The sequence below is a fragment of the Mus caroli genome, unplaced genomic scaffold, assembly GCF_978045245.1.
Source record: "Mus caroli unplaced genomic scaffold, Mus_caroli_1 scaffold_15, whole genome shotgun sequence".
NCBI lineage: Eukaryota > Metazoa > Chordata > Mammalia > Rodentia > Muridae > Mus > Mus caroli.
Genome location: NW_028227270.1, coordinates 99465494 through 99485397, shown reverse-complemented (window position 1 = coordinate 99485397; position 19904 = coordinate 99465494). Strand labels below are relative to the sequence as shown.

At 39.7% G+C, this 19904-nt stretch overlaps 1 protein-coding gene across 1 annotated transcript; it reads right to left on the bottom strand.

Annotated features, from left to right (window-relative positions):
• Positions 1–2162: 2162 nt before the first annotated feature.
• Positions 2163–3149, bottom strand: LOC110308647 (putative olfactory receptor 1F12P). The gene has a single exon (XM_021181068.2). The coding sequence runs from the start codon at positions 3102–3104 to the stop codon at positions 2163–2165; it is 942 nt and encodes a 313-aa protein (XP_021036727.1). The 5' UTR covers positions 3105–3149.
• Positions 3150–19904: the final 16755 nt, after the last annotated feature.

The window sequence follows — 19904 nt, the reverse complement described above, 5'->3', positions numbered from 1 at the left end:
ACATTTGAAAAGCCAGTAGTGCACGTGATCTCCAGAGTGTCTATCTCAGGATGTAAAAGCGCCTGCAGAGTAAACAGGAAGATCAAAGCTTATCCACCGAGAGAAAGCTAAACTGAGAGTTCCAGTAGGCTGCTCCAACGTCCTTATACTATTTCTGCCTCATGGAAGTTGTTTGTAAGCTCTTGATTTAATGATATTTCCATTGTTATGTAAAGCATGATGCTCTCATCAATTCTGCTGGATGTTGTGAACTAACTCCTGATTTGAAGATCATTTACTATTTGCTACTTGCTATTTTTTTTCTTTTGCTTGCTATATCCTCAATTAACTCATTCATTTCAAATAGAAATACTGGATATCTTAGGTCATTGCCCATACTGTACAGAGCATCTGCTTCTATGAATATTTTCCTCATGCATAAGCATTTTTCCCAAGGAGTAGAACTACTGGGTAGAGCATGTGGGAGTCAAACCTCGTCAAGTATAATCAAACCCTTACTGAATGTTTGCCCACTGCGTGATCCCATCACTGATGTTTAAACAATACTGAACAATTAAAACTCTCAATGATTGATTTGAAAGATTTATTAATTTTTCCAATTAAATAGGTATTAGATATATTTTCTAATGAAATTATATATTTAAAAGTATTTCTTGGTAGTTGGATGTGGTTGAGTGTCTTTAATACCAGCACTCAGGAGGCAGAGGTAGGCAGAACTCTGTGAACTTGAGGCCAGCATGGTCTACATAGCGAGTTCTAGGCTAGCCAGGTCTATGTAGTGAGACCCTGTCTCAAAATATTTTTTTCTTCCTATGTACTTCTCTTACTATAGTATAACTTCATATCATTTGTTCATTTTTTCTATTGAATTCTTTAACCCTTCCACAATGAGTTGTATCAATATCTACTTCACTAATTCATTTAACATAGGGTTTCATGTAGCCCTGGTAGTCCACAGATTCACTCTGTAGCCCCAGGCTACAGCCCTGATGTTCCTACTTCAGCCTCTTTGGTACTGAGATTACAGATATCACTCACCATATATGTGGATCAGGTTGGTCTTGAGCTTACAGAAATCCTTCTGCCCCTGCCTCCTGAGTGCTGGGCTACATGAGATGCTAGCCCACGCACTACATTTTACACAAGAGAATGAAACAGTTATAGAAAATATATGCAATATTATCTAAAAACAAAAACAAAAACAAAACCAAACCCTCCCTACAGCCCCCTAGTGACTATCCATCCAGTCTTTGTTTTCACCGGGTTCTTAGGTGACTTTTCACTCCATATAGGTTAATTTATTCATCGTCTTTACTTTTAAATGCCATGCTCTTCCCCACACATCTTCCCCATAGCCTTTGAATATTCTCATCATTCCTATGTAGCTTTGGCTACTGTGAGTTTACGTTATTGACACTACTTTTGTTGGTTGCAAACACTTTTTGCCAACATATACTACTTTCTTTTTGCCCTCCTGTCAAGTCATTGTGATAAGTAGAAGACTCAGATTAAGTGCTATCTGTCTCTTGCAGCTTTACATGAAGTTGCCTTACCATCTCCACCCTTCATATTGTCTTTCTAATATGAGCTTCCCACAACAGTGACTTTATCCTTTAGTTTTTTTCCATGCATGGTAATATTATTGCATACTTCTATCAATTATTAGAGGTATACAATCCTGCAGGGAATGAGGCATTCAATACTCCCTGTGGGGTATAATTTGTACTGTTAGTTTTTTGTTTGTTTGTTTGTTTGTTTTGAGACAAGATCTCATTATATAACCCTGGCTGGCTTGGAACTCTTCATAAACCAGGCTGGCTTCAAACTCTTAACAATCCTTTTACTTCTGTCTCATGCGTTCTCGGATTACAGGTATGCACCACCACATCTGGCAATTTGGGCTGTCTTAATAATACATTAAATGTTGATTTCATATTTTATTGTTGGTTTTTCATGGGTTTAAGTTCGAAATATTTGTCAACATCAATAAAATACTCTGGGGCTCAAATGAACATGATCTGTGGTTATGTCAGTTTCAGCATTTGTAGTAAATTGAAGTCGGACAAATTTCATTTACTATTTATGATAGCTTTTAAAATGACAATAAAAATAATGGCATCAGCAGGCTTTCCTGCCTGTTGCTCCTTTCAGAGAAGTGTAAATCACTTGGAACATATTTTGCTCTGACTAAAAGTCTTTTTTAAAGTCCCTTTCAGCTCATTGTTCCTTAAGCTGTAAATGAAAGGATTCAATACAGGGGCTACAACCATAAAAATTACTGATGCAGCTGAATCTTTTTCAGTGGAATGGTTGGATGAAGGGCTCATATAGATTCCTGCAATGGCTCCATAAAAAAGAATAACCAAAGCAAGGTGGGATCCACAGGTTGAGAATGCTTTGAGCTTTCCTTCCATAGAAGTAATTTTCATCACAGCAGAGACAATGCGACCATAAGAAGCTAAGATACAAACTGATGGTACCACAAATATCAGTCCCACCACAGACAGAACCATCAACTGATTGAGACTGGTATCAGAACAGGAGAGAGGGAGGAGAGAGTTGATGTCACAGAAGAAATGGTGGATAATATTTTCAGAGCAGAAATGAAGTCGGGCCATCATGAGGGTATGCAAGAGAGGATTAAAAGTGGCAATGACCCAAGAGAAAGACACCAGAGATGTGCAGAGGCATGGGGTCATAATGGTAGTGTAGTGCAAAGGATGGCAGATGGCCACAAAGCGGTCGTATGCCATCACAGTGAGAAGGAAGTTGTCCATGTTAGCAAACATCATACAGAAATACATCTGAGCCAGGCATCCAGGGTAGGAGATGGACTGAGACTTGGTTTGGATGTTCAATAGCATCTTGGGGACTGTAGCTGAAGGAAGGCAGAGGTCTACCAAGGACAAATTGGCAAGGAAGAAATACATAGGTGTGTGTAGGTGATTGTTTGAACCAATGGCTAACAAGATGAGGAGGTTTCCAAATAGTCCTGTTAAATAGAGACATAGGAAGAGTGCAAAGAGAAGCCCTTGATGCCCTGGCCAACTTGAAAAGCCCAGGAGGAGAAACTCAGAGACGCTGGTTTGGTTTTCCTTCTCCATTGGATGTACCTGTATGAAGAGCTATAGAGAGAAGTAAAGTTCCATTTGGTAAAACAACTTCCCTTGGTATTGTCTTTAAATATCTACCCAGTCTTATCCCCATTTACCAAATGGTTTTCTTTTATGGCATCCTGTCTCTTCCCTGATGCTCTGCCAAAGTTCACTTAGCCATGAGTGTTCCTCTTTGCCCCATCTGCTGTCTTTATGACTATCTTCTTTTGCTTTAGGCTCAACATCATCAGAGAGCTCATGGGATCTCCATCTCTTTCTGCTTAATAGGCAGAGGCTCTGTTACAACTCATTTTAAATTAGTGTGTATTAGTTGTACAAAGTAAGATGATTCATTATCATATTTCTATCCCTCCATAGTTTGTTCATATTCTATTACCCTATCTTCTCTTCCCCTCACCCCCTGCTCTTGTAAGTACCAACTTGTGCCCCCTTTACTTTTACAGCCATTTCTTCCTCTAGATTTATTTTATATACACATTACTGTGTGTGGCTGCCTATCTGCTGTTTTGAAGTATACCCATAGGTCTGACATAATTAAAGGCTCCTTGCCCGACACTGGGATTTGAGTGAGGTTCTCTTCCCCAGGTACTTGTCCATCACTATGAAAATCATCCTATGTGAAAACCAGCCAGGTACCTACTATTTAGGTTATGTAAGATTAGGTTTAAAGTAGCTCATCTCTTTTAGTTTCAAAAAAAAGTTAATTTCTCAACAAATGTACAAAGTTAAGCCTCCAAAGATAGTTTACTTGAACTACAAATATAAAAGAATTCAAATATGTTTAAAAGTTAAATACCACATGTGGCTATACGATGAGTATAGATAAAGCTTACTTTGTACAACTAATACACACTAATTTAAAGTGAGCTGTAACAGAGTCTCTGCCTACTAAGCAGAAAGAGATGGAGATTCCATGAGCTTAAAGCAAAAAGGTGTAAAGATTTACTTGAAATGTTTTTGTGATATTTTAACTATAACTTCAAACAAGGGCTCATGGACACCGAGTATCTGACATCACAGTATTACTTCAGTTAACTGTATTTCTAGGTGATGTAGAAAACACAGCATAGTAATACAAGTGTTCTTCACCAGAGACAATTGTATTTGAGAGGTTATTTCTCCACTGATGAAACGAGCCAATTCAAGCGAAATTAGAATATATTAAAGGCAGGTTTATTGGGAAGCTGCTCTTTGGTGAGTTCACTTGCCCCAGGAACTGTGGCTAGGGAAGTCACCATGGGGATGGGGAGAGAGAGGGGGAGAGAGGGAGGGAGAAAAATGGAGGAAATGAGAGAGAGAGAGAGAGAGAGAGAGAGAGAGAGAGAGAGAGAGAGAGAGAGAGAGAGAGAGAGAGAGAACTCATAATGTCTAGATTATACAGGGACGACCCCCCCCCCCCCGAGGTAAGGGCAGTCAAGCCCCTGCGCTGAAAAGTTCAGGGTGACCACAGGGTATGCCAAATAGGGACTGGGAGAACCCCGAAGCCATGTTTGCTTTGATATGTAAAATATGCATCACAGTCCCTGTTCCTGGGTCAGGAAACTGAACAGTATTAAGAAGACATTTGGACAGAGAGCTGAGGTATTATCACAACAGATGAATTTGCAATAGTAGGAACAGATGCTAGATAGGAGGAACATGGGTTTGTTTAGTCAGTGTTGAAACCAGACTCCATCCTGTAGGCCCTGTAACCTGTGGCATCACGTCTGGGCCACTTAGACTCACAGTTTTTCCCTGGATAGCTGTAACCAACTTCTGAGCAGCCTTCCTTCCTATAGTCTTCCCCCTTGGAGTACCACTTCTATCTCTCCTGTAGGATTATCCTTCAATATAAAACAAAGATTTGTCCTTCTTAAACTGTTCTGATTTTCCCAGTTAGCCTTTGGTTAACATGTAAGCAGTGGGTCCCACTGTGACATATCAGTCATGTATCATCATTGTACCTTGTCCTTATTCATTTCACTGCCATGCTCCTTCCCTCTCCTTCCTTTCTTGATGGCTTCCCAAATAATGTTACTTCTGCTTCCATGACATTACCTGTTCTCGTTCCCCCTCTCCCTCTCTTTAAACACCCTTCCATCCACTTATAGTCCAATTTGTACATGGGAGAAAACACACAGTATTTCTTTCTGAGTCTGGCTTATTTCGTTTAGCATGATAACCACTAACTCCATCTGTTTTCCTGTGAACATCATAATTTCAATTTTTTTTTCACTCAACAAAACTCCACTGTCTTATATAGAAACAAAACAAAGCAAAGCAAAAACAAGAACCGATGAACAGGATCACATGGAAACAAAAAACTTACGATGTTTTAAATTCAATTCAATCCAATTCCAAATTCTGTATCACAGCCCACAGTGTCTTCTGAGCTCCTCCTTACCTCTCGAGCCTTATATCTTCCTATGACCCTTTTTTTTTTTTGCTCTTAGAATTTTCTGACACACACTGAAATTGTATCTCTCTATAGCTTCTTGCATTTGAAAGTCTCTGACTATCTTATCTAAAACTTTCCTAAATTATTATGTTGTCTTCATATAACTATTATCTGGAATATTCTTTTTTCTTTGGTTCCTTTTATTTGAATCTGCTCATGTAAAATTTCAAGTTCAGATTCACAGGGAAAAAAAAACTAATAGTCTTCAGTATGTTTTTGTTGAGTAAATGAGTGAATCTAATTGAAACTCAAGAGCCATTTCTGCTGTTATTAGACAAATGTATGTTCCCTCTGTGGTGACTTTTCTCTCGGGCAATGTACTATCCAGTCACTTTGTTTTCATTATAGTGGATATTAGAAAGCAACTAGAGACACACTCTGCTTTATAAATACTTTATATTTGCTCATCAGCTCAGACTAAGTAGTTTGTTTTTTTAAATATGGAATAAACTGTATGCCAGAGAAGGTGAGATAAAGCCCATATAAAACTCCTTTGCTGGATCATGGATTGCTCTCAGTTTGCTAGCTTGTGTCTGAGGCAGAGGGCTAAAGTGTATTGGTGAAAACTAAGGAAAATGAAGTGGCTCTCCCAGATCACTTGTTATTGACTGAATCTAAGGTGGGAATCTGAATTCGAGAGAGCACTGACTGATGCTTTGGACTCCAGAGAACACGCATATCAAGTGGGAATTTCCTGGGAACTTCCAGAAATGACTAGAAACTCTTTCCATAGTCTGCAGACTTACCATAGTAGGTAAAATACCAACCCACTGCTTATATCTGCTCTCCTGCTAAAAGACAGATGTGATTTCAGGAAACACAGGTTTCATAGTATTACATCACTTGGCAGTTCTTTCCACACAGCACTTAAAATTTTAGTTGAATAGATGTTCTCTAGCATATGTCAAGAGGATAAGGGGTAGATTTTCATAAGAGACTATCAGGGGCTATGGAGGAAGGGAAAAAGCTAGCTAGGAGCTTTGCAGGAAGCAGAATTAAACCATTAATTTCTGGAACCCTTCTTCTTGTGCCTTGCTCCATTTCCACCTCACATCGTCCCAACAGAAATGGCCACTTTTACCTCTTACCATAATTTCATTTATCACTATAAAAGTTAGCTAGGAAGTTTGAATGTGAGCTTCCTCTTCTCGGTGATGGAGTCTGTACTCTTTCCTGTTTTAATCCAGGTTGCTCTTTGTTACTGTTCTGCTCTGTTGCCTGGGTGTGGGAGGCAGGGACTGGCCAGGTGAAGTGGGGTTGGTTCTTGGATGGAGGAAGTATGAATATTTAGGATTTGAGCTATGACCACTGTATGCTGTGTGGACTGTAAAAGAGAGGACATCTGCTTGCTGAGAGGGAGGAAAAATACTTTTACAGAAAAAGATAAAGTTACAGAATGTTCATTATCTACGCCTCAGGCCTTAATCTCTTTGTGTGCCTTTGACTGTCATGCCACATTGAATTAGATTCTAATTCCAGTTCTGAAGACACAGGCTCCTTCATTTTGATTATGGTTTAGGCTAAATATATACTTATTATTGTTTACTTAGAAATTTCAACCACAGGTAATCTTTTTCTAGTACTTTCTCCACTTATTTTCATTCATACCTATCATTAGAGATTATCTTAAAGCTTTTCGTATGATTCTGTTAAAGAAGGTATCTAAAATAACAAAGCAGTTGTTTATGAAGAACACATAAAGGGATTATTCTACAACAAGATCCCGCAAGATGCAAAAGTGGCTTCTCAATAATGTATGGTAGAACTCTGCTGTAGATACTTCTGCTGCAGAGTCATCTGTGTCCTCATCAAGACACACAGGATGTTACAGAGACACATGAAAGTGTCCATGAAAGGCACCACATCCTTCACTTTTCCTAAGAAAGAATATTTTTCCTACAAGAAGTCTAAAGCCATTAACAGCATGTAAAGCCAACTAAATAAATTCTACAGCAACACAAGAAACTATACATCTTTCACCAAGACGGAGAACACAGTAGCCACCATATACCTTCACTCTGTGTATCATCATATGATATTGTGTTCTTATTATGTAAGCAATGTGTTTTAGTAGAGGCAGGATCTGAAACAAGATTTTTTCCTTCCTTCCTTCCTTCCTTCCTTCCTTCCTTCCTTCCTTCCTTCCTTCCCTCCTTCCCTCCCTCCCTCCCTCCCTCCCTCCCTCCCTCCCTCCCTCCCTCCCTTTTCTCCTTTCTTTCCTTCCTTTTGTTTTCTCCCCTCTCTGACCCCCCACTTTCCCCTTCTTTTTTTGTGGTTCTGGGAACTGAACTCAGGACCTCACATATGCTAAACAAGCTCACCAACATTAAGCTACAGTTCTCAGTCTCAGACAGATTTTCTAGTCTATTTTTCATCATGTCTCTACTGAATATTTGATTCCATCTTTTCAGAAGTAGGCATGTGCTATTTGATTAATGGATTCTACAGGTGGTTATTAGGTACCGACTATAGGTTGTACAAGGCCTTACCTACAGTCTGAACTTGTCTTCCTTGTCCCGGAAGTGACATATATTCTTCCTGATTTTCCAATCTGCTCACTTCCCCTGTCCAGTTCCATGCTCACTTACCAGGCAATCATATGATTTCTTTGAGTGAATTAACTTCTAAGTTTCACGTGGAGGTAATGAAAAATGCAAAATGTGAGACTGTTTCCCTTTCCTCAGAAGGCACACAGTTGAAGGAAGGGACAGTTTGTAAGCAGGTCACAAAAGGTGCAGGGTGAATGTGAGTGACTAAAGGACTTCTCCATATTAAGGCTCACAACTCCTTTGAGCCCTGTGGGGACCCAATCTTGACAAAGTCCCTGAACTCCAGCAATCATGACTTCATCTCCTTTGTGGTTTCCAAATTGTAACTGTAGGGACAATACTATGGAAGATGATTCTCCAGGGAGACCTAGAGATAGCATCTAGAGATTGTATGCTTCCAAGAATGTTGTAGCTTGTCTCTCTTTCTGCTCAAACAACAATAATCACAACAACTTGAGGAATTTCTTCTTTAGTAGAGTTGACCAGTTCCCTAAATGTAGGTTCTATGTTTCATGATTGAATATTCCATTAGCATTATCTTCTTCCAGCTTACAAATGCCTGATATTCAAGTACCCATTTTGTGACAAAGGAGATGAGGTAATGAATATGTAGCCAGAAATCACATATCTCATCTTATTTTCTATTCCATAGTACTAGCACTAATGTAATCATGGATAAGCAAGGCCTTATAGACTCAATGCATAGGTTTTCCTGGGGCTGATACCCAAGGTTTTGGAAATGTACTATTTAACATTCTGTATATACATGGGAAAGATGAACAGTATGTGTGGTGCATTCTTTTTTGTTGTTTTTGTTTTTGTTTTTGCTTTGAGACAGGGTTTCTCTGTATAGGCCTGGCTGTCCTGGAACTCACTTTGTAGACCAGGCTGGCCTCAAACTCAGAAATCAGCCTGCCTCTGCCTCCCGAGTGCTGGGATTAAAGGCGTGTGCCACCATGCCCGGCTATGTGGTGCATTCTTGCTGGTACTATTCTTATAATGCATAGCTCTAAATGTCAAAAGGTCTATACCAGCAAGTGGTTTTCTATATAACAAATTTCTGCAAAACTAAATAGCTTAACACCAATCATTTATATTAGGTGCATCAGAAATTTGAGCTGTATGAAGTTGAGTAGTTCTGTTTTTTTTTTTTTTTTTTTTTTTTTTTTTTTTTTTTTTTTTTTTTACTTGATTCATATATTTGTCTGATTTAGGTACAGGATCAGCTTAGGATCACTGGTCTTGGATGGCTCATGTTGATAATATCCCCATCTTCTAGTAGAATAGCTTGGGTTTCTTTTTATGATGAGAGAGGAGAGAAAGAGAGAAAGAGAGAAAGAGAGATAGAGGGGGAGGGGGAGGGGGAGGGGAAGGTGGAGGCAGAGGAAGGGACAAAGAAAGGAAGAGAGCAAGAGTGAGAGAGAATGCCAATATCTTCTGCAAAAATGTCCTCTACTTAGCTAAATGTCTCCCTCTAGGCCCTACCTTTTGAAAGTTCTATGTCTCCCATTTGCATCATAGCTAATGGCTAAGCTTTTAATACACAGATCATCAGAGAATATTTACCTAAACCTTGTAAATCAGAATGTATCTTTTTGTTAAGATTTATTTTTTGTACACGAGTACATTGTCGTTCTCCTGTGATACACCAGAGGAAGGCATCGGGTCTTATTACAGATGGTTGTGAGCCATCATGTGGTTGCTGGAAATTGGACTCAGGACCTCTGGAAGAAGAGCTCTTAACCACTGAGCCATCTTTCCAGCCCAACAATGTATTTTTTAAGACAAGATTTCATGTAGCCCAGGCTATCTCTGAACACACTATGTAGCTAGAGATGATTTAAACGCTTGCTTCCACCTTCTGAGTAATGGAATTATAGTTCTGTATTCCCTCCCTAGCTTATGCAGTGCTTCATGCATTCTAGGAACATACTTCATCATCTGAGCAGCATGCACAGTGACAATGCATTATTTTATATATGTATTGCATATATGTATACATGCACATAGCAAACATATTATATATGCTGGTGTATGTGTAGAATGAATATAGAAGCAATGAAACAAGGGACAGCAAGGAGGAATTTGAAATATTTTATTATCATAAGACACTTGTTTATCTGTGAAGCATTTTTTTAAAAAAACATTTCAGTCATGTGAGTAATGCAAGCTTTAGGGAAACTGCCTAAGATTATAAAATATTTCAGTCATAAAATATATTATTGCAATCCAGGAAAAGTGTCTTGATATATAAAATGTGCAATTAAGAAATACAAGGCAAGATTGGGCCTCAGTGGGAGAAGATGCACTTAGTCCTGCTTTGACTTGATGTCCCAGTGTGCGGTAGTACCTAAGGGAGGCTTCCCCTTCTATGAGGAGAAGGTAGGGTACTGGGGGGATGGATTTGTGAGGGTAGGACTGGGAGGAGAGCAGGGAGGGGGCTTTGACTGGGATGTAAAGTGAATAAATACATTAATGAAGAAATACAAGGCAAAGTGAGAGGAGAAAACAAATAGGACCAGGAAAGTGAGGACAAAACACTAGCAAATGTGGCAAATATTTATCCAACTGTGTGGTTAATACTTTAAACCCTAATGATGTAAATATATATGCTATGAAAATACTGAGTTGCCTGGATGAATCAAAACACAAGGTGCAATTACCTATTATCTATAAATATCCCACACTGATTATGAACACAAACATAGAAACATATATTTCTAATGACTGTATTTGTTTCAGATTGAAAAGACTCCAAAGCACAAAAAGGTACAAGCGATAATGAGGAATGTGCTAAAATGATACAAGGGTTAAATACCCAAGAAGACCTAACAGTCCTTGGCAGGCACAAACCTCACAACAAAGTTATACAAGGGAAACATTGTCCAAACTGTAAGATAAAATTGGTGGATCCACTACTATAGTGAGATAATCTCACTATCTCAATATCTCTTTATCACTGATGTTTACACATCTGTATTAAGGTCCTTCAGATGAATAGAACCAAATATATATATTTGGGGTGTGTGTATTGAGAGGGGATTTATTAGAGGTTGGGAAATTCCACAATGACTACCTGAAAAGGAGGAGTGAGGACCAGTAGAGACTGAGAGGAACCCATGATGCAATCTCTTCTTGAAGAGGAAGATCTGGAAACTCCATGGAGATTTTGTTTAGAGACTGAACATGCTGGAATCAGGCATCCATGGAGCCTGTGGTAGCACTTTAAAAAAGTGTAGCATTTGAAGGGCCCAGTACGCTTGAGTGTGAGGTCTTCCCTACTGTTTCATTGACTCAGCCGGGCCCCTAGTATTGGCTAGTGCTGCCCACATCAGAGTGCATCTTTCCTGACTGATTTGTCAGTCTTCTCTGAAAGTTCCTTATTGACACACACGGAAGCTTTCTTTACCCATTTTCTAAGTGTCTCTCCATACAGTCAAGCCAACAACGAAGATTAATCACAATTCTTGATATTATGGTTAATAGCTCTAGAAGGCAGAAAATCAGTTAGGACAAAGCTGAATTCAACAGCACTGTCAATTGACTATCACACTAAGGGCTATAGACTGCTCTATCTAATAGTGTGAGACTATGCATTCTATTAAAGTTCACATGGGTCATGAATGGAGATAGTTCATACTCTCAATTATAAATGTACTTTCATAAATTAAAGAAATAGAAGTAGTACAATGTGAACTCTGAGGTCATACACAAGTGTAAACTAGAACCTCATAAGAGAAAGATAATGAAAGGGCCCTGCATGGTTCTATATTAAATTGGAGCTATAGTTACAGTTGTGAGAGCTGACTGACATCAGTGTTGAGAACCGCTGGAAGAGCAGCTAACTGCTGGGTGATCTCTCTAGCTCTAAACTATACTTCTTAATAACATCTGTGATATACAAGAAATAAAGAGAGAAAGTTGTAATATAATTGAGCTAAGTGAAGATAAAATTTATTGAAATTTCTAGGGTGCTGAGAAAGCATTTCTTACATGAAAATTATAAATCCATCACTAAATAAGAAAAAAGACCTAAAATCAATAGTGTAAGGTTTTATCTTAGGAAGCTAGAAGAAGAGCAACCAGCATCCAAAGTCAGTAAAACACACACACACACACACACACACACACACACACACACACACACACAAACAAGCAAACCAATTTAGAGCAGAATTAAATGAAATTGAAAGCAGGAAAAACATTAATAGAGACCATAACAAAACCTTTTTCAGTGCTTCTAAATGATGAAGACATTGTGAAAAAGAGAAGGAGAAGCCAAGAACAAAGCTTCCTGTTTACATTTTGAATGATGTTACCCAAAAAGATACTGTACCAATAAATGTAGTTTTATTTGGAGACTAGATCTTTGCAAATGTAATCAGTTGAGTGCACATTTAATTTAAAAGGACCCATATCCAATGTGATTGGTCCTTCAAGAGTACAGAGACACAAAACTAGATAGGAGGACAGAATGACACATGAGAAAAGAAAAACTAGACTATTCTAGTCCTAGTTTCTTGGGTTTATCGGCCAAGGAATGCCAAAACTTACGGACAACACTAGAAGCCAAAAGACAGACATGGAACAAGACAGCTGGAACATTTTTCCTTCTTTTCCCTCTGCTGCAAAGCCTTCCTTCACTTCCCTCACTATATGTTCTCCCAAGAGGCCAACAGCTAAACGTAGGGGCCATCTGAGTACCTAACTGTCCCCATAGCAGCTCATGCCTGCAATCCTAGCACCTGGAAGGTAGAAATAGAAAGATCAGTTTACAGCTTTAGTGAAGGCAGCTATAATGAAGAAAGGACCATGTAACTCAGAGCTCAACATGGTGCTTTTTTACTGGTGGCAATTAGAGTAATGAACAGATATGGAGTAGTAGGTTTCCTGGACTTTTTCCTATTCTCCCCACATCATCTCTAACATGGAGGAAGTTGGAAGGGGGAAGGAGCGGTGGCCCCTAGGAGAACTCTCAGGTTTGAAGGCTTTATTTTGTCTTACTTGCTTATAGTTGTCAGCTCATTTTTGATTGGTCCTATTTTATGCCTTCATTTGCATCTCTTATCCAATCAGAGTTTACTTGAGTCTCTGTAAGTTTAACCAGTTAGGCACTCAGATGGTTCCTAGGTCTAGCTGTTGGTCTCTTGGGAGGGCGTATCCTTGTGAGGGAAGTGAAAAAAAAAAAAAACTGTTGTGGCAGAAGGAAAAGAAGGAAGAATGTTCCAGCTTCCAAATAACTCACAGATGTTGCAAGAAGCTCTGAGATTTCAAACTTGAGAGACTGCAGCGAGATCTTTGTCTATAAGCAGGGGGACTTTCTCCAGCCTTTGAAGACTTGATACTGATGGAATGTCCACTGTTTCATCCTATATAACCCTACAAAAGTACTGTGCAGATAAGACAATTTGCTGAAACACTCTTTTAGTAATGGTCAAGATTTTTAGAAGCTTTTTGTATTAAACAAAAGTGAATTTCTAAACTTGGGAAAGGAAGAATAATGTAACTTCTAAAAACAATAAAAGGAGCCGGGCGTGGTGGCACACGCCTTTAATCCCAGCACTCGTGAGGCAGAGGCAGGCTGATTTCTGAGTTCGAGGCCAGCCTGGTCTACAAAGTGAGTTCCAGGACAGCCAGGGCTATACAGAGGAAACCTGTCTCAAAAAACAAAACAAAACAAAACAATAAAAGGACTGAAGCTCTGAGGGCCAGTAGAAAGAATGGAAATAGGCAACCTCAGGAAATAGGAGGGTGGGGGAACCCTCTAGAATGCACCAGAGACCTGGGAGGTGAGAGGCTCCCAGGACTCAAAGGGTCCTTAGATGAAATGCCCAACAGAAGGGAGAGGGAACTTATAGAGCCCACCTCCAGCAGGAAGACATGGCATCAAGTGAGGGATGGGGTTCACATCCCACAGTCACATCTCTGACCCATAATTGTTCCTGTCTGAAAGAATTACAGGGATGGAAATGAAGAGGAGCCTGAGGGAAAAGAAGGTCCAGCGACAGGCCCAAAGTGGGATCCAGCTCAAGGGTAGGTCCCAAGGCCTGACACTATTACTGAGGCTATGAAGCGCTCACAAAAAAGGACCTATCATGACCACCTTCCAAAAGACCCAAAACTCAGCTGAAAGAGTCAGATGAAGATGTTTGCACCCAACCAATGGACAGAAGAAGCTGACCCCTGTTGTTGAGTTAGGGAAGGCTAAAGACTCTGAGGAGAAGGGAGATCCTGTAGGAGGACCATTAGTCTCAATTAATCTGGACCTCCGAGATCTCTCAAACACTGGACCACCAAACAGACAGCAAACACCAGCTGATATGAGGCCCCTAACACACATACAGTAGAGGACTTCCAGGTCTGTGTTCATTCAGAGATGATTCACCTAACCCTCAAGAGACTGGAGGCCTCAGGGAGATTAGAGGGCAGGTAGGTTGAGAGTTGGGGACATTCATGTGGAAACAGGGTGGGGTGGGGAGAAGGTTTGGGATGTGGAGCAGTCGGAGGGTGGATGGGGATGGGGGGTGGGGAATGGAATATGGAGTGTAAAGATAAATTAATTTAAAAATAAACTAAAATTAAAAAAATAACAAAGCAACAACAACAACAACAACAACACCCAAAACCCCAACCCCTCAAACCAATATATTTATTAGTTCTTGGAGAATTTTGTACAATATATCTTAAACATATTCACCTCTCTCTTAACTACTCCTATAATAACCCTCTCTTCTCTCCATTTACACCCAACTTTGAGTCACCCCTTTAATGGATTCCAGTTTGTGTTTCCATCTGGTCATGGGAGTGGAGTCTTCCCTGATGTAGTCTACCTACCAGGGTTCACATCATTAAAGAAAACTGACTGTCTCATAGCAGTAGATTCTTAGCTAGTGGTGGGATCTTGTGCATGCCTTCCTCTGTTTATGGTGGAATTCTGTTTCTCTTGAGCTTGAAGAGGTCTTGTCAGAATCATTTTGCACTCATAGGTACTACTACCTTGTTTGGTCAGGAAAATACTCTTTTCACGATGTTATCTACCACTTTTGGCTATAACAATTTTTCCACCCTATTGTACTCAAAATTCCTAAGAAAAAGAGGTCTAATTTGTATGTTCTATGCAACTCTGAGAAGTCTACAGTCTCTTTTAAAAATAATTAATTTCTAAATTTTATTATTTTATGTATATAGCTGTTATATATATATAGCTGTATTCCCCATTTGTGTGGTCCATAGGGACCAGAGGAAAGCATTAGATTCTCTGGAATGGAACACAATAGAGAGTTGTGGACTGCTATGTGGGTTCTGTGAATTGCACACAGACCCTCTGTAAGAGCAGCCAGTGCTCTTAGCTATTGAGCCATCTCTGCAGCCCCACTCCATAGTTCCTTATTCTTTGCATGCTGACCAATTGCAAATCTCTGCATTAATTGCTGTCTACTGCAACAAGAAGCTTCTCTGGTGAGGATTGAGAAATGCTCTGTTCTATCGGTAAAGCAATAGGTTATTAGAAGTCATTTCCTCTGAATGGACAGGAAGTCCTCTACTGTTTGTGTGTTGGTGGCCTCATATCAGTTGCTGTATGCGGTCTGTTTGGTGGTCCAGTGTTTGAGAGATCTCGGGGGTCCAGATTAATTGAGACTGCTGGTTCTCCTACAGGATCACCCTTCTCCCCAGCTTCTTTCAGCCTTCCCTAATTCAAGAATAGTGGTCAGCTGTGTCTGTCCATTGGTTGGGTGTAAATATCTGCATCTGATGCTTTCAGCTGTTTTTTGGGTCCTTTGGAGGGCAGTCATGATAAGTTCCTTTTTGTGAGTTCTCCATAGCCTCAGTAATAGTGTCAGGCCTTGGGACCTCCACTTGAGCTGGAACCCACTGTTCATTCAGCGATGATGCACCTAACCCTCAAGAGACTGGAGGCCACAGGGAGTTTAGAAGTCAGGTAGAGTGGGGGTTGGGGGCATCCACATGGAGACAGGGGTGTGGGCAGGAGGTGTTGGATGCGGAGCAATTGAAGGGTAGATGGGGGGTGGGAATGGAATATGGAATGTAAAAATAAATTAATTAAAAAATAAAAGCAAGGGGAACAGAAAATAAAAAAAGAAGCAGAAAAAAGAGAAAATATCACATTGACATTCATTTGTCTGTCAATAGAAATCATTACAAATTAAAACAAATTGTAGTTAAAAAAAGTCATTTTAATACTATGTCCATTTAGCAGAATATTGGGTTCTCCCCTAGAATCCATGACCAATAATTAGTCACAGATTCTTGACCCCTTTAACAATGCCAGATATGGGCTCTATTTCATGGGGCATGATTTATATCCAAGAAGAAAATGATTGGCCACTCCCATGACCACTGTGCCATATTGCACAAGTGAATGAATGTATCTAGTCAGTCACTGACATTTTCAGGATTCATAGTTGGGTGAGATCAATGATGTATTTTTGGTTCTTGTAGAATGCACAGTCCCTTTCAGCACTGTAAAGGCAGGTCAGCCGGGATGAAGCTTTTAGGTGAGTACTACTAGCTTGATTTCTCCCTAGTCTGTGATTCGAATATGTGGTGTCTTCAACAACAGGATTTTACTGTTAGGTGCTGGAGGGTAGCCAAGAGTAATGTCAACAGCCTATAATGCCTGTGTGACCCTTTTGGCCAGTAATGTAAAACGTTAACCTACTCCTGGCACTGGGCTTTCTACTTGCTAGCAAGAGATTTTTAGCTGGAGTATTGTTCTCCCATTGTAGGGTAAGTCTGACCCAAAGCTGCAGGTATAGGGGTACTAAACAGTGAGGTGTTGAGGAGGAGGGTCAGGAATGAGAAAATCAAGAGATAGAAAGCTGGGATGAGGAAGTCTGTATGTGCTGATGATGCATGTTCAGTATCTTTTATAATATCTACAGGGGGAAAATGGGACAGTCATCCAAAAGCTATAACACAATGGGGCAAAATCAGCAGTAAGTTAAGCAAGAAATGTGGTACAAACAGAACACTGAACATGTGTTGCCATTCCTAGATCTACTGTTATTCCTTAGTCTTCTTACTTTCTTAGTCTTCTGATTCATACTGCTTCAAATGTTGTCAAGTGTCCTTTTGTGTATATTTGTGAGCATGTGTGGAGGTTAGAGGGTAAATCTGGGATGTCTTCTTCAGTTGTTTCTCCATTCCCTTCCTTTCCTTCTCTCCCTTCTTTTCCCTGCCCCCTTCCTTTCTTCCTTTCTTCCTTCCTTTATTCATAGATATGGTTTCTCCATAATCCTAGAATTTGTCATTTTGGCTGGACTGGTCAGTAAGACCTTGAGATTCTCCATCCTTCGGAGCCAGAATCATAGAAATTGCTCACTATGTTAATGTGAAACTTTTACATGGTGGTAGGAAAACCAGCTTAGTTTCCTGTGTATTATAGCAAGCCGTCTCCCTACTTCAGATTTCCTAACAGGAGAAGCTGTAATAAAGACAAGACTCTTTTTCCCCAGCATGTCTTCAGTAGACACAATAAAATTCCAGTTTTCATTCTATCTTTGCAAAGTTTTTGCTCTAGAGTTGAGCTTTCTATGTAGCTCCAGAACTCAGTAAATGTCCATATACATTGGCTATGTGTTTAAGGGCTCTTATGTTTTCAACTTGTCAATCGAACCTTACATGGTACTGCACTTATTTCCACTTTCATGGCAAGGGCAGTCTGCCTGGGTCAACCCCAGTATTCAACTCATGTTCAGGTTGCTTTCTGTCATTTTACTTTTTAAGTCTGAAGGTGTTAATGGAAAGGATGTGGAAGCAAAAATATCCATAGATTTTCATTTTGGAGCTATTATCAGTGGTGACTACATCTCTGAGTCTCATGGTGTCTTGCTTGGCATGAGGACCAACCTTTGTTGAACATTGCCTTAGTTGGGGTTTTATTGCTGTGAACAGACCCCATGACCAAGGCAACCCTTATAAATTACAGTATTTAATTGGAGCTGGCTTACAGGTTCAGAGATTGAGTCCATTACCATTAAGGTGGGAAGCATGGCAGTGTGCAGGCAGACTTGGTGCTGGAGAGGGAGCTGAGCATTCTGCATCTTGTCCTGAAGGCAGCACAAGGAGGCAGTGTCACTGGTTATACCATGAGCATATATAAGACCTCAAAGCCTGCCTCCACAGTGGTGTGGTTCCTCCAACAAGGCCACACCTACTCCAATAAGGCCACAGCTAGTAATAGTGCCATTCCCTATGAGCCAAGCATTCAAACACATGAGCCTATGGGGGCCATACCTATTCAAACCACCACTAGCATATATATATATATATATATATATATATATATATATATATATATACTCTGTGTGTTATCAACCCCTTGGTCACTTAGTAGCTCCATTGTTTATGGCATGGACTGACATAATACTTGTCTTCAAGCTATCCCTATTTTATTTACTAATTGTCTCAAAATTCAAGAACACTCAAATTGGTAATGTGAAAAAATGACTTGCTAAAGTACATTCCTTAACTGAGAAGGCAACAGCTGTAATCTTAATCAAAAAAGAAAGGTTGTATCCTAAGGATACAATAAAAACCATTCTTCTGCAGGTGAAACTACGAAGAAAAAAATGTTCTGGTTTTACGGTTACATCCTACATTGCAAAATAAAAGCTACAGGGCATGTTAAGTAGTTAGCTGAGACAGATAAACATATTTGTGGGTAGAAGACAAGAGAGAGGAAGTTCACAGCCTCATAGTGCTCCAAAGCACCAATGTAAAGACACAGCAAAAGTTCCTCAGACGAAGTGGCTCTTAGTCACTTACTCTGAGTAAGGAGCAGCAACACAGAGTCAAGAATAGATTTGGACGTAAAGACACCGAAGGTACCAGAATGACTATTTCAGAGGATGAAGAAACTTACTGAGAAAGGATACCACCCACAAACCTTCAGCTGTCATACAACTGGACATTTCTGGAAAAGATGCTAAATAAGCCACACAAGTGCAAAGAAGGCACAGGGACAGGAGACAGGGACAGGTTTGCCCTTGTATTATGTGTCTATGTTGCTCTCAGGGTAATGTCACATGCCTTGTGACACATATACAGAGCACAGACTTTCAGAAATAAAATTTCTGGCCAGGTGTGGTGGCGAAGCCTTCAATTCTAGCATTCAGGAGTCAGAGGCAGGTGGAATCTCTGTGGGTTTGAAACCATCCTCTGCTATATATTGACTTTTAGGCCAACCAGGGCTACAAAGTGATACTCTGGCTCAAAAACAAGCAAAGAAACAAATAGATAGACAACAACTTTCTTACAACAACAACAACAGAAGGAAATAAAAACTCTTGTGTTGTGCCAACATAATGAGACAGTGGAGAGGCAGCAATTTTGCTATGGAAAACTTCATTCTAGGAATAAAAAAAAATTAGTCGAGGTAATAGGTTTAGAATTTAAAGTCCTGTTACTATCAGATGACTTGTTGAAAATGTCAAAGTTATATTTTCATCCAAAACACAGTGCATTGCCTCAGGCTAGGCACTATCTATAATTTGATATCCTCCAAGGGTCTTACAATGTACCTCCATAAATAAAAAGAAACTGTTGTATGAAATTTTGGTATCATTTTCAATGATATAATTTCAATGAAACTAGTTGTTATGGATATAAAAAAAGTCCAATAAATTGACATTAAATAAGTCAGTCTTTTGAATAGTACCCTAAAAACATTCAGAAGTCATTAAAACTTATCCAGTACAGAGGCAGAATCACTACAGAACTCACCCAACAACTACTAATTGGTTTTAATTGATACAAAGAAATCTTTGTTCCATCATTTAG

Coding starts and splice junctions, on each gene's coding strand:
- LOC110308647 (XM_021181068.2), bottom strand. CDS start 3,104: ATGGAGAAGGAAAACCAAACCAGCGTCTCTGAGTTTCTCCTCCTGGGC.